The 15,445-nt window shown below is 38.9% G+C and overlaps 1 protein-coding gene across 1 annotated transcript in view; it reads right to left on the bottom strand.

The window, feature by feature from the left end:
- The window catches only part of si:ch211-102c2.4 (uncharacterized protein LOC568178 homolog), a 58,968-nt gene that overhangs the window by 10,492 nt on the left and 33,031 nt on the right, over positions 1 to 15,445 (bottom strand). The window contains exons 3-4 of the mRNA XM_039749269.1: positions 1,079 to 1,159; positions 642 to 661 (exon numbers count right to left, since the gene is read on the bottom strand). Coding sequence (XP_039605203.1) covers positions 642 to 661; positions 1,079 to 1,159 — 101 coding nt within the window. The remainder of the gene's footprint in view (positions 1 to 641; positions 662 to 1,078; positions 1,160 to 15,445) is intronic.

Here is a 15,445-nt window from a genome sequence, read left to right on the forward strand (position 1 = left end):
ATGTCAAAATGATTTTGGAGTCAAGTAATGCAAGATAACGCTTTACCCTCTTACAGATTTATTGAGTGTACAGCTCAGTGTTTTGCTGTTAATAGTGCTGCACATATGAAAAGATTTTTACAGAGACAAATGATGTTAAGGGAGGAATTTGCAGCTTTTCTTGCCAACTACAATTCACATTCATGTGTAAGGTGAGAATAAAAGCTTGTTTTTAACTCAAAACATATTGAATGAAATGAGAATTGCACTTGTCGCATTATTTCCGTGCTCGGGCACGTTTAGCAATCACACTGTTCCCAAATGCTACTGAACCGTGCTCAAGCCCACCTCTTCCAAGAGGGGCAGTGCATGGTACAGTTGGTCCACCATGGGGCAATCACACTAGTCAATTGAATTAGACTACATGCAGACAAACTTGCTTGGGCACGGAATATTTTGCCAGTGTGAGTACACCCTTACTCTATACACAGATCTCAGGTTCACAAGTGTGGTGACAGGAATTTGCCACCGCTGTGCAGTTCTCTATGTGATTCAACCACCATATTATGAGGTAAACCTCAACTACTCTTCAGAAGTGATTGCAGGTCCTCTGCCAAGTCTACTGTACATAATATTGCTGAAGACAAGATGGCTCCACTTACCTCCTCTACTCTGTTTTTTCCTGCAATAAAGAAAGCACATTGATTTTATAATCAAATTAGAATTTCCAAATTGCATGCTATTTATGGCTAGCACTCAACTGTCAAAGCGTGGAGCTTCCTGACCACAAGGAAATACAGTCTGACACACTATGTGTCTGTTGCACATATACTGCTCACTGGTAACATCAACATTTTGACCTTTTCAACACTAAAGGCTACATACATAACCAACACTTTTATAGCGTCATCTGGACATACAAATTTTTCATTCTTGTGACTTTCATGCTGCCTTTTACTAGGACTGCTTCATCCTACTGAAAGGTGTTTACATCTGACCAGTTTTTTTTCCTCACCATGGACAGCAAATGTCTATATCAGCAAATGAGGATTATTTGTGCAAATTTTGTACACATAAAATAGATCAACATGATACTCACTGCTTGTCCAGATTGTGACAGTGAATGTGACAACCAGCATAATAGACATGAGGATCCAGCGCAGAATATCCCAGATGTTTCCTGTAAAAAGACAATAAAACAGCCTAGTCACTATTTGAAGGAAAAAAATGCAGGAGTCATCTACAAAAGAAAGCAAAAGATATGGTGTCCGTAGTGGGCTTTATTTCATTAAGGGTATCTGCCATTCATTGGTCATCTTACTTATTATACAGTTCCTCATCACCACCAAAGATTTGTTAATGACAGCTCTGAATGGCTTGTCCATCCTCACATATCTGAGGTACAGAATTTGCAGCCTTCATGCTGGGCCTCAGCACAGCTTCTGCATTTGCTCTCTTTTCCTTGCCTTTGCTGTTTTTGGTAGCTATGTAAAGAAAATTAGCTGTAAGTGGTTTAAGCTATCAAACAGAACATTGCATGTGTCGGAGGGGGTGTTCATGTGGATGATGTCCAGAAGATCAGGAGAAAAGATTAAAGTTTATGTAGAGAATCAAGGGGAGGATACAGAATTTCCATCAAGACATATACATTAGTATGCCTAGGAACTGCACTGTAGCTGAAAAAAGTCACACATGCAAAAAAATAAATAAAAAACAAGTGCTAAGCAACATGAAATATCTGCATTGGCGGACAGGTTGGTGACGTAGGTTGGGTGACAAAATTGTGCTTTTCACAGTTTGTAAATGTAATATTTCAAGATCACTGGTTTACAAGGTTTTTGTTTCCTTCAGATAGATTTTGTGATACTGATCAAAAAAATAACAAATATGATGCTATTGTTATTTCTGACCATGCACCTATGATCTTGGAGCTAAAATTACTAAGCCCCATACACTCACCCTGCAGATAGCGCCTCGACCCGCTTCTATTAGCTGACGAGAATTGTACTGAATTTATATCCAAACAAATCAAATTCTTTCTAGAGACAAATACATCCGCCGAGATCTCTGCAGGAATACTCTGGGAAACTCTTAAGGCCTTCTTAAGAGGACAGATTATCTCATATCTTTCCCACAGAAATAAATCCGAGGCCAAGAAAGTAGCAGAGATAAAAAGCGAAATTATAGACTATTAAAATAAACATAGGAGAAGGCAGGCTTTACATTCGGAATTAAACCTCTTGACAAATAAAGAAACTGAACATCTAATCTACAAATCCAGACATCATTGTTATTAACATGGGGAGAAAGCTAATAAGCTTTTAGCTCAACAAATTCACAAGCAAGAAGTGCGAACGCAATCTCGGTAATCACTAGCACGAACAGAGATAAAATCGAACACAAAAATATAATGCACACTTTCAGAGACTACTATAAATCCCTATATACTACTGAGTTTAAGGAAGACAATACACAATCTAATGCATTTCTGGATACATTACAGATACCACAAATAGACGCTTCTAGTGTGGAGGAACTTGATAAACCTCTGGCGTTATCAGAATTACTAGATGCTATAAAGTCACTCCAAGGTGGAAAGCAGCAGGCCCTGATGGCTACCCTGCAGAGTTTTACAAGAAATTCTCCGCTCAGCTAGCTCCCTCCTATTAGCAACATTTACAGAAGCCAGAGATAACCAATCTCTTCCACAAACCTTTCGCCAAGCACTAATCACTGTCTTTCCAAAACAAAATAAGGACTTATTACAATGTGCATCATACAGACCAATTTCACTTCTGAATAACGACGTTAAAATACTCTCTAAAATCATAGCTAGAAGGATGGAGAAAGTGCTCCCCTTGGTAATATCACAAGACCAAACTGGATTTATTAGGGGCCGCACTTATCTTCAAATCTTCGACGCCTGTTTAATGTAATATACTCACCAACTAAATCAAACACCCCAGAAATATTATTATCATTGGATGCAGAAAAGCATTCACATGATTGAATGGAAATACCTTTTACTACATTGGAGAAGTTTGGGTTTGGCCCAACATTTGTGCATGGATTAAATTACTGTATACTAACCCAGAAGCTTCAGTTTGCATCAACAACATTTGCTCAGACTACTTTAAACTAGAACGTGGCACTAGACAAGGATGCCCTTTGTCACCGCTGCTGTTTGTGATTGCCATTGAACCACTGGCAATACATTGTCGAAATACTGATCAGATAAAGGGGATTAGCAGAGAAGGACTGGAACAGAAAATCTCATTATATGCAGATGACATGGTACTGTATATATCGGACCCAGAAAATTCTGTGCCTGCAGTCTTAGCAGCACTCACAGAATTTCAAAAGCTCTCTGGTCTCAGAATTAATCTGAATAAAAGTGTACTCTTTCCAGTGAATTCTCAAGCATATAATATTAGATTAGACACCCTACCTTTTATCATTGCAGAACAGTTTAAATACCTCGGGGTAAACATCACAAGTAAACATAAAGCTCTTTATCAACAAAATTTCACTGTCTGCATGGAAAAAATTAAACAAGACTTGCATAGATGGTCAACCCTTCATCTCACACTAGCTGGAAGAATTAACACTGTTAAGATGAATATTCTTCCTAAGCTCCTTTTTATTTCAAAACATCCCAATATACATTAATAAATCATTCTTTAAGCAATTAGATTCAACAATAACCTCATTTATTTGGAATTCAAAACATCCACGCATCAAAAGAGCGACCCTACAAAGACAAAAGGCAGAAGGCGGCATGGCTCTACCTAACTTCCAGTTTTATTACTGGGCAGCAAATATACAGGCGATAAGAACCTGGACACAAATAGAAGAACATACACAGGCATGGACCGCAATAGAAGTAAAATCCTGCAGTACTTCTTTGTATTCCTTGCTCTGTGCTCCAATAAACACACGCTATCGGCAATACACTAATAACCCAATTGTGCTCCACTCACTTAGAATCTGGAACCAATGTAGAAAGCATTTTAAGACGTAGAGAAGCTTCTATCTGTGGCACCCTGCAAGAGAACCACCTCTTTCAACCTTCACAAACATATGCAGTTTTAATATCTGGAAAAATTTGGAATTAACTTGCTTAGAGATCTTTATATAGACAACGTCTTTGCATCCTATGAACAATTACATTCCAAATTTAACATTCCAGCTACACATTTCTTTCACTATCTTCAAATCAGGAACTTTGTTAAACAGAACCTTCCAGATTTTCCTCATCTTGCACCCTCATCCATGCTGGGAAAAATATTGCTCAATCTCAAGGACTTAGACTCCATCTCTACAATATATAAAATCATTTTACAATCCCTCCTTTCAAAGATCCAAGAGGACACTGGGAAAAGATCTCTCAATTAATATATCAGAAAAGGAGTGGAAAGTAGCAATGCAGAGAATTCACTCGAGCTCCATATGTGCAAAGCATACAATTATACAACTCAAAATTATATATCGAGCACATCTGTCTGACTAAAACTCTCAAAATGTTTCCAGGGCATGATCCAACCTGCGAACGTTGCAACCAAGCCCCAGCCTCACTAGGTCACATGTTCTGGGCCTGCACCAAATTAACATTATTCTGGACAAAAATTTTAATTACCTTCAGACAGCCTTGGACTCACAATCCCTCCTAACCCATTAACAGCTGTGTTTGGGGTTCTTCCAGAGGGGTTTAAAGAGGAGAAAGACAAACAAATTGTGATTGCATTCACTACACTCTTGGCATGCAGACTTATTCTGATAAACTGGAAGAACCCAAACTCTCCTCTTTAAGTCAGTGGGAAACCATGTGTTATATTATTTGAAATTGGAAAAATCAAATACTCAGTTAGAGGATCCGTACAGACTTTTTCAAAACATGGCAGGATCTAATCAGTAATATTTTAAAATAAGTTCATAAAGCACAGAGAATTTATTAATCTAGGTATGCTTAGAAGCCTTAAATTTAACGCTGTTTGGCTTGCTCTCTCTCTCAGGGTGGGGTTTGATCTGTCCTTAACTTAATTTTTCTTTTTGTAAAAACTTGATTGCTTTGTATGGATTGTAATAAAATTAATAAAAAAAAAAAAATATTAAAACTTTCCCATGATACAAGGGTTTTGATAAATGGCTAATTTTGTAATATGAAGGAAATATGAGAACATGCAGTTGCTGCTGAAACACATTCAGCACTCGAGGTGCAGCTGGAATATATATTGCAATCTGAAAGTGACTGCAGTTTAATTCCATCTGCAGCTTGGATACACCAAGTACTGTTGTTTTCTTTGCGAGTTGGAGAGCCGAGCAAGAGATTCACAATACGTGATAAAGGACTGGCCACTTCGCAGGAAATTGATTGCAGGAAGAATGTTGCACATTAATCCAAAGAACACTTTTCTTCCATATTTGCACATCAAACCTGAACTAATGAAAAACTTTGTTAAGGTTATGAACAAGCAAAGTGTAGCCTTTACATACTTGCGATATAAGATTCCAATTATCAGTGATGCCAAGATAAACGAAGGTGTTTTTATTAGCCCAAAGATCCGAAAGGTGATGAAGGATAGTCATGTTGATGGCCTTCTGCAGGGCATGGAATGTGTCGCATGGACCGCCTTCAAGAATGTCGTAACTTTCTGGGCAACTACAAGGGAACAAACTACGTCAAACAGGTTGAAAGTCTGCTTCAGGCATACAAGTCAATGAACTGCAACATTTCACTAAAGATACATTTTCTCCATTCCCACTTGAACTTCTTTCCAGTCAACTTTGGTACCATCAGTGACGAACATGGTGAAAGGTTTTATCAAGAGATTGCCAACATGGTGAAATGCTACCGGGGAAAGTGGTAGACTATTGTTGGACACTGATATGCAAAGCATTGGACAGTGACTATAAACAAAAATCTGCAGTAAAACATTTCTAGGTTTCCCTCATGCTGCTTACGTTGCAATATCTTAGCATAAGCCTATGCCACTGGAGACATTACAATGTTAAAGTGTTCACTTGCAGTTTTCTTTTGAACCCTACGTGATACAGAAATTACAAATACATGCAGTATTTCTGCTAGGTATGTAAAAATCTGTTGCATTCACAAAACATTGCAGAATAAATAACATTTTCCATAAAATTTGTTGGCCAGTGTAATACATCTAATAATTAATTTGTGTGAATATCACAATTAATATAGAAATTTTTAGATAAGATTCAGCATTAAGTGAATAACCTGGGAAGTCTTAAATTATTTTTGATAGTGTATATTTAAACAGGAGTTTAGCAGGCAGGTGTCCTTTTTGACAGAAGACAACACATGACAATGATATAAGTGGTCGAGTAGGGTAATGTAAGCCCCACAGATAAATGTTGTGGCACCAACGAAAAAGGCCGCTATGCACACCAGTATTAAAAAAAATGGAAAGCCATAAGGCTAGAATAATGAAAATTTTATTTCTCTCTCTCTCTCTCATTTCTCTCTCATCCTATGGTGCAGTTTGTTCACAACTGACCACCACCTTCCGGCAGTAGTGGGCTTTACAGATGAGGAACTGGAAGTGGCAAAGTTACTTGCCCTCACTGGGCATCTCCGTGGTACTATAGAGAGAAATAAAAGAGGATAAGGTTAGTGTGAGTGCCCCCTCTAAATCCGAGATTGTAGTACCTGCTTTACCTGGAGGGTGGTTCACAGATGCACATGCATGACAGACTCATAAGGTGCCTTTCAGGAGAGAGAGAGAGCATACTGGGATGTCAAGTCAAGTCAAGTTGTGAAGCATGCACTGGTACATTGTGTTGCCACACTCACCACATGACGAAACAGGTCGGGATCCCGGTTGGCAACCCCCCAGGCAGACACGCGGTCCAGTACCACCCACCGGAAACGACCTTCTATCTGCCACAGCCAGGTGTTAAGCGAGTGACCCCTTGGCCTGGCCCAGCTACTGGAGTTCCTAAAAATGAGGATCCTGTGAGCTAGATCACCCTCTGGGAATCGCGCCACAGGGCCATAGTGCCATAACTCACCCTCCCTCAAGCCAGCGCTATTGACTGGCGTTAAAAAGCCCAGAGGGAGGACCTTCTCTTCATTCTATGCTCTCACTTTAGGGAGGAGTGATGACTCTGAGGCGGAGGATCTGTGTTGGTATCTAAAAGGTTGACAGATCAAATCCCATTACAGCCAAAAGAGATCCTACTCCACTGGCTCCTTGAGAAAGGCCCTTAAACTAAAAATTGCTCCAGGGGTGTTGTACAATCGCTGATCCTGCACTATCACCTCCAAAGGTCATGCAAAAAGATTTTCCCTTCTGGATTGATACAATGTCCTGAACAAAAGCAAAGAAGTCCAGTAAAGGGTCTGTGTTAAATTTACATCAGACTACTACTGCCTTAGTAAGTAAGCAAAGCAGACTGGTTCATACTTAATCAATCCATCCATCCATTATCCAACCCGCAATATCCTAACTACAGGGTCACGGGGGTCTGCTAGAGCCAATCCCAGCCAACACAGGGCGCAAGGCAGGAAACAAACCCTAGGGCAGGGCACCAGCCCATCACAGTCATACTTTGTGCTTAATCCTTCCAGTTTACATGTGTGATCAAGTTTCATTTCACATCTGAAAACATATAGCACATAAAATTCTCAAACACTCTTAGTCCAATTCAGGATAATGGAGACCAGTCTATGTTCTGAAAACAGTAAGTGCAATTCAGGAAACAACCCGAATGGGGTGCTGCTTCATTACAGAGGCAATTCTTGCCAGTTATGATCTCCAGCATGTCTTTGAAGATATGACAGGACAAGTGGAGTATTTGGAGAAAAACCCAACAGATGTGGAGGGAACAAGCAAATTCCAAACTGGCAAAAAGTGGAATTTGGGTTCAAACCCAGGACGCTGGATCAGATCAATTCTACTGCTAAACACATCACCATCCACTTTAAAAAAAAATTCTAGTTCTCAACCAAATTTAAAATGCTACCTACTAGCTTCCAACTTTTATCCATCCACTTGTTCTTTTACATGATTATCAATACTTACTACTTTAGACTATAGAAGGATCTTCAACACAATAATGAGCTTAGGAGTTTTACTGACATTGATGCTCGCCAATATTTGGTCTGAGAAAAAAGTCTCTTCTCACAAGACTCTGTTGTCAGTGACCAGTGCGTAAACTGTGGTAAGAAGTGATTTGCATACAGTTCCATAAAACAGATGCTAAAATTAATTCTGAAGATGATTTCACAACACAAAACTTACAAGTTTTGTGAAGTTTTAAGAGTTTTTTTGGGAGGTGGACACACTTCTTTTTTTATTTCTGCAGCCATGCAATGTATGTAATTTGTTACACAGCAGTAAAATCAATTTGATTTATGCCTCTTGTTTATGTCAAGGAGGAGTATAGTGCATTGGTGGATATAGATAACAATACAATTTATTTTTGTATTGCCCACAATCACACAAGTAGTGCTGCAATGGGCTTTAATAGGATGCCCTAACCCCCAATAAACCCACACTGACTCTCTATAAGACAAGAAAAAACTTGCAAACAGACCTTAGTAGGGAAAAAATGGAAACAATCTTGGAATAGGTAATTCAGAGAGATGCCCCTTTCCAGATAGGTTGGGTGTGCAATGGGTATCAAAAAATGGGATAAATACAATATAATACACAGAACAGAATACAAGTAATCCTCAGTATGATACAATAGTACAATAGTAATAATTAGGGCCCACGATTTACAGCGGCAAGAAATGGTAAATTCCGCGGCGTGTTTGTTTAAATTCTATGTGACAGAAAAGGCAAATGCAGTACCATAACTCCATAAGACTAATTCGTAACAGAAGCAAAATACATGCAATTTTTCTTATTCTTAATCCTTAATAATAATCAATCATAATTCCTAATACTACTCAAATAGGTATATCAAAGCGTTCACATCCGCACATTTTAATCCAACAGATTTGCTTTAGGCAAACAATCCTGAAACATATGTAGGCACAATATTATTCTCAACAAACTATCGAATAATGTTTCTAAAGTTATTGTTTATTTATTATTGAAGAAAACAGCACTGTAAGCTTGTAGGTTTTCTTGTGACAGAGAATATCGCAGTGGTGACAACACCAACCCATATTTTGAGAACGAACGTTCCACATCAACAGAAAGAGATCGGCAACGCAATGTAGGCCTAAACTTTAACAAGAGCTGCTAAACGAGGCAGTCTGTCCTCTAAGGCACGCCAAAAAGCAGTGATATCAGCTGGAATTACTTCACGAGATGTTATGTCCAGATAAGTTTGCCATTCATCTGCTGCAGCCATCATTGTTGGCACTAATTGTGCATGATCAGCAAAATTCTTCGATAAGAGTGGTAGCTGTCGTGGATCAAATATTCTCACAGATCTGAATAGGTCTATTGCCGGCTGTTTGGTTCCCACAAACTATTCTTCAAGTTTAGCAGCAGCATTGTGCTTTGCATCTTCACAGCTGCTGGTTGCAATTGGAAATCCAGACGATTTTAGACAAGACAGTAAGTCAGACACTTTGTTGTAGACATCGACAGCCATGAATGACTGTGCCTCAAAAGAAGTCAGAGTGTGCATAATTGGCTGGCAGTGAACAGATACAAATTCATGTTCAGCTCTCAGCTCGTTACGTTTATCAGTAGGCTTACTTTGCAGCAACGTCGACAGCTTCTTTAACTGGACTGTAGCTCCATTGTGTTCGATTTCAGTAGCAACGAACGAGATATTAATGTGATGATGCAATAGGCTAATCAAAACTAATCTTACTAATATCAATATGCCTCAAATGGTGAGATTTCATTCAGATTTGGTATTTTCTACGGCAGTTAGGTTAATTCCCCGGCGTGGCGTTTTACCACTGCAAAACCCTAAATTCCGCGGCGTGGCGTTAAATCCCGCGGGCTGCGGTAAATTGTGGGCCCTAGTAATAGTACAAGTACAGAGCAAATTGCAAGAGTAGATGATATCACATAACAGGACTCAGATTTGTTCAGAGTCCAGGAGACCTCGGCCAACAAGCCGCCTCACACTACTGGCCATTCCAGGGCTGCGTCAGTGTTGGGCCAGCCATTCTGATGAAAGGACCCTTCTACCAGATGATTCCAGTGCTCCTCTATCTGAGATGATTTTTTTGTTAGTCGGGCAAACAACTTGGCATTAGGGCAGTAGCACCAAATGCCATATTTGAGTTCCAAGAAGAGAAACAGAATAGGTGAGGGTTAGTAATAAATTATAAATATGCTATTACTTATGTTTTAGTACTAATGACTAACAACAGAGATGCAATATGCACAGTTAATCAGCAGCTCTAGTCTGGGTATACTAAACTGAATTAGTGCATCTTCAGCCGGTATTTGAAAGTGGAGACTGAAGGGGCATTTCTTATAGTAGCAGGCAGACCATTCCACAGTTTAGGGGCCCTGTAACTAAAAGCTCGACCTCCCACTGTTATTTTATTAATCCTTGGAATCATAAGCAGAACAGCATCTTGAGATCTTAATGTACACTCTGGTTTGTAAGTCATGATAAGTTCATATAAGTAAGCCAGACCTCGGCCATTTAAGGCTTTAATATGTTAAAAGTAGGATTATGAAGTCTGCCCTAAACTTAACCAGGAGACAGTGTAAGGATTTATGAACTGGAGTTATGTGTTTATATTTTCTTGTTCTTGTAATATTTCTTGCAGCAGCATTTTGGATTACCTGGAGGCTGTATCGAGAACAGTTTGAACATCACCGCATTGCAGTAGTCAATCCTACTAGAAATAAATGCATGAACTAATTTCTCAATATCCTGTATATTTAGAAAACACCTTAATTTCCCAACATTTATAAGATGGAACAAGCATGTTTTGGGCAATTTTATAATCTGCACTTTAAATGAAATGCTAGAGTCAAAGATAACACCTAGACTGTGGCCTGATTCAGTAAAACTATGGTGATTCCAAATGAGTTAAATGATGATAAAATATTGTAGTGATCAGAATCACCCCTTAATTATTTAACATCTCTGCTCTATCTGTTTTTAAAGACACATAGTTCTCATCTATCAATTCCTTAAATTAACTAACACATCTAATGTAGCCAAGAAAAAGCCATGAAAAGCCAAGCAAAATGACACATTTTATTGGCTAACTAGTTAGCCATTTAGCCAATAAAAGGTGTCATTTTGCTTGGCTTTTCTCTACATTCATAATGGCTAACACGATACAACACCCTAGTACTACTAACACATCTAACTAAAGACAAAATCGAAGAAACTTCATTTGGTTTAGCTGAAATGTATAACTGGGTGTCATTTGCTCACAAGTGAACATTAATGTTATGTTTTCTAATGATAGATCCCAGTGTAAGCATGTAAAGTGAAAACACTAAAGGTCCCAGTACTGAGCGCTGCGGGACGCCATATCTCACTTCTGTGTATAATGATGGAGTACTGTCAGCACATTTCTGTACGTACTGGAATCGATTTGATAAAAAAGAACTAAACCAGGCAAGGACATTTCCTATGAGCCCAATGTCATTTTCCAGCCTTTGTAGTAAAATAGAATGGTCGATGGTGTCAAATGCTGCACTTCAGTCTAACAACATAATTATAATGGAGTTTCCTTCATCAGAGGATATCAGAATGTCATTTCTGTACTATGACCGGTGTGGAAGCCAGACTGGAATCTCTCAAATAAATTATGATGCATAAGGTGTGACTGAAGCCGATTGGCGACTGCTTTTTTAGATAGACAGATAGACAGATAGATAGATAGATAGATAGATAGATAGATAGATAGATAGATAGATAGATAGATAGATAGATAGATAGATAGATAGATAGATAGATAGATAGATAGATATTGTGTTTTTCTAGATAATCATAGCATTTTACATAGACAACAGGGAGCCACTTCAACCACCACCAATGCACAGCATCCACCTGGAGGATAAGACAGCAGCCATTTATGCGCCAGTACAGTCACTACGCATTAGCTATTAGGTAGTGAAAGGGTGAGAGAGACATTAAGCCAATTAAAGTTGAGATGATTAAGTTGGCAGAATAGGGATCTTTTATAACCACATAGAGCCATGCCGCTGCCTTGAATTTAGTAGAATGCATTTTGTAACACTTAGCAGGGTAAACTGTTAATTTTCTGGACTGATCATGTTTAATGTAAGGGGGGATGATTACCAAAATTGTATGAATAAAGCAGTTATCCTTGCAGTTACACAAAAGGTTGAGGTCGAGTAGCAAACAAGGACCGAGTCTCTACATTGTCAGTATCCAGAGTGGGAACTGTGGTAACAACTGATTTGCATACAGTCCAAATTTATGAAGAAATCTTGGGGTGCCAGCCAGGTTATCCTGTTTAATACTGTCGTAACTAAGGAATAAAACAAGCATAAAATGGTGCAGAAAATTAAAACAAAATGTAAGAACAGTCATCCAGGGTCTGTGGGAATAGCTCAGTCAGGCTTGGTGGAGCTCTGTCTTGCAGTCATCTCACAACCTCCTTCTGTAGCAGCCCGGGCTTTATGGGGCACTGACCGGAAGGGGCCGGGTCAGTTGCCCTCACTAGGCATCTTCTCAGTGTTGTGGAGGAGGAGGATGGAGGCGATACCATTAGTGACAGTGCCCCCTCTCATCCCGGAGTGATATTACATACCTCTGATTAGCCTCCTACAAGTTTTAGACAAGGATGAATGTCACAGTTTGATTTTTGCTTAAAGATACAAGGAACATTGACCAGCAGTAGCCAAGTAACACATTTCTTTTGCTGGAACAGTTTCTGAGACCAATTAATTATTTGGACAATGCACTTAAATCATTCATGATGGCAGATTTCCACAAACTAGATTAGATTTTAAACTGAGAAATTACTGAGGTAATTTTCTCTGGATATTAAACTCAGGTTTTATTCACACATGCCCATAATCTGTTCAGAGTTAAATTCCAGTGACAAACACCAGTGGTGTTTCTTCATTATGGGCCAGTTGGTCATTGCTCTACCTGATGTTCTGCAAAATAAGTAATGTGCGTCCCTCATTAATTAAAATGTTTATAACAACCCTCAGCTCTGTCTTGTTAAGAATATTTATCTAATCTTCTCTTCTATGCTCAATGTCGTTTCTTATTGCTTCTTGTAATATCTGAAGATGACTTCTTCCTGGGTGCTACAAACCTGTTTCCAGCTGTGGGACTGGACCAATTGGTCCTGCAGTGTCCTCTATACCCTTGAGTGTGTGGCTTGAAGGTCTTCATCTGAATTAAAATGAGGACTGTTTGTTTGTTTGCTTAATTTATCATTCAATAATTTATCAGTCAAGACCACACCAGTGAAGAGTTACAAAAAGTCCAGTACCATTTCCTCCCTTAAACGTAGCCATAATTTGAAAAAAAGAAAGGAGATCAATGTCAGGAATGCATTGTTCATAAGATGTTCACAGATATTTTCATCCACCACTAAGAAGGACTTTGATAAACTTGAAAAGGCCATTTTTGTGATAAAATGTGGTAGCAGTGTGGTGGTCCTTTTTATAGAAGCACAGAATCCTGGTGTAGATAAAGTTAGGTGTTTAGGTTGAAAACCATTTTGTCAGTTGTTTTCTGGCCTTGTGCTGACCAGCAAATATCTGACTGCAAAATATTTAGCACTGCTACCTGATGTGCAGTGACTGTGTGTTCTTTCCATGTAGTGGTGGTTGTCTTATTAACCTCAAAGCCTTTGGATTCTAAACTTGAGGTGGTTGCAAAGCTCTCACATCACTTAGTGCTTAAATTTTGATGGCTATTGTGTGGAATTTTCTTTAAATAAACGTAAAATGATGTCACCCTGGAATGGGTTCAGTATATATACTGTATATATATTGTGATGGATGTCCAGCAAGAGTTGCCGGCCCTCACCCCCAGGCCGCCAAGAGGAGCTCTCCTGACAGCATGGACGTGCCCCAAGTTCCAGCAGGGCCTCATGGACTTTGTAGTTTTTATACACAGTCCTGCTGGATACCTTGGGGACCACAAGGAGTCGCTGTAGCGAGGCTCGTAGACTCTTATGTGCCCTATAACCTGGAAGTGCGTCCTGGTCACGTGAACGGGAGGAATGACGTACTTCCAGGTTGAAGAGAGAGACTTTTAGCCTGACCCGGAAGTGGTAAGGACTTGTGGACTGTGGGGCAGGAACACCTCCGGGTCATAGGGTACTCTCTCACTACTCATGGGGGACTCTGGGAAAGCCCAGACACGGAGCTGAGTTGGGAGGCAGGGTGGCTAAGCGTCTGGAGGATTGGTTATTGTGATTATTGTTTATTGAGAATTGTGGAGAGGTGTGTGCTTTGTGCACTTATTTCTAATAATAAATCAATTATTTGGACTTTTATCTGGTGTCTGACGTGTGGTCTGAGGGTACAAGGGGTGAGAGAAGCCATAATCTGTCACTATATATATATATATATATATATATATATATATATATAGTGACAGATTATGGCTTCTCTTTATATAATTATAAAATATACATTATATTAATATATAGTATATAGCATGTATTATATTAAACTGCATATCAAAATCATCTCATTCTTAATACAGCATATTCAGAAAGAAACTTCAGTTTTTAATTTTTAATAAATTGGCAAAACTTTCTGAAAACAGGTTTTCACTTTGTCATTATGGGTTACTGAGTATAGACTAATGGGCAAAACTGGCAAATGTATCCATTTCAAATTAAATCTACAGCACAATATAGTTTGTAGAAAGTGAAAGAGCCCGAGTCCTTTCTGAATCCATTGTAATTTATATTTGTTTCTTATATTAATCCATTCAATGTAAAAACCAGCTTATTTAGTACATTAAATTAAAATGTTCCTTACTATTCATGCAAATGTGTCCTTTTGGAAGCACTGTCATACATATTTATTCTTTCTACAGTATAATTTTCAGCACTAATGTTACCATTCTTGCATTCCTCAATTCAAGGTTGCGAGCTATGGGTGGAAGCACAGGGTATAAGGCAGGGGCCATTATTGGAGTGGTGCCAGTCCACATCTCCATACTTACTTGTATGAGGATAACCTAGAGATGCATATCCAAGAATTCCCATTGACTCATTATTTGGTGCTAGGTATGTCATTTAACCTGTCCATTTTCCAACTGACTATTACTGACACAACTGTAATATGTACAGTGGGGGAAAGAAGTATGCAACATGTTAACATTTTTCTCATTATACATAGTTCCAAAGCAGCTATGCACATGACATTTTGATCAGACGTGTTATTTGTTTGAGTTAATACCAACAGCCAAAGAAATTGCAACCTTCCAATCCATAAAAAGTGATGTGCAATAAAGTGGAATGTCACAGTAAAAAAAGAAGAATCAAACACAGTAAGTTAGTTGTCTTACTTGTGCTAATAAAAATCCGCTGGATTAGTGCATGTCGGTCAAT

Source organism: Polypterus senegalus, chromosome 3, assembly GCF_016835505.1.
Source record: "Polypterus senegalus isolate Bchr_013 chromosome 3, ASM1683550v1, whole genome shotgun sequence".
Lineage (NCBI taxonomy): Eukaryota > Metazoa > Chordata > Cladistia > Polypteriformes > Polypteridae > Polypterus > Polypterus senegalus.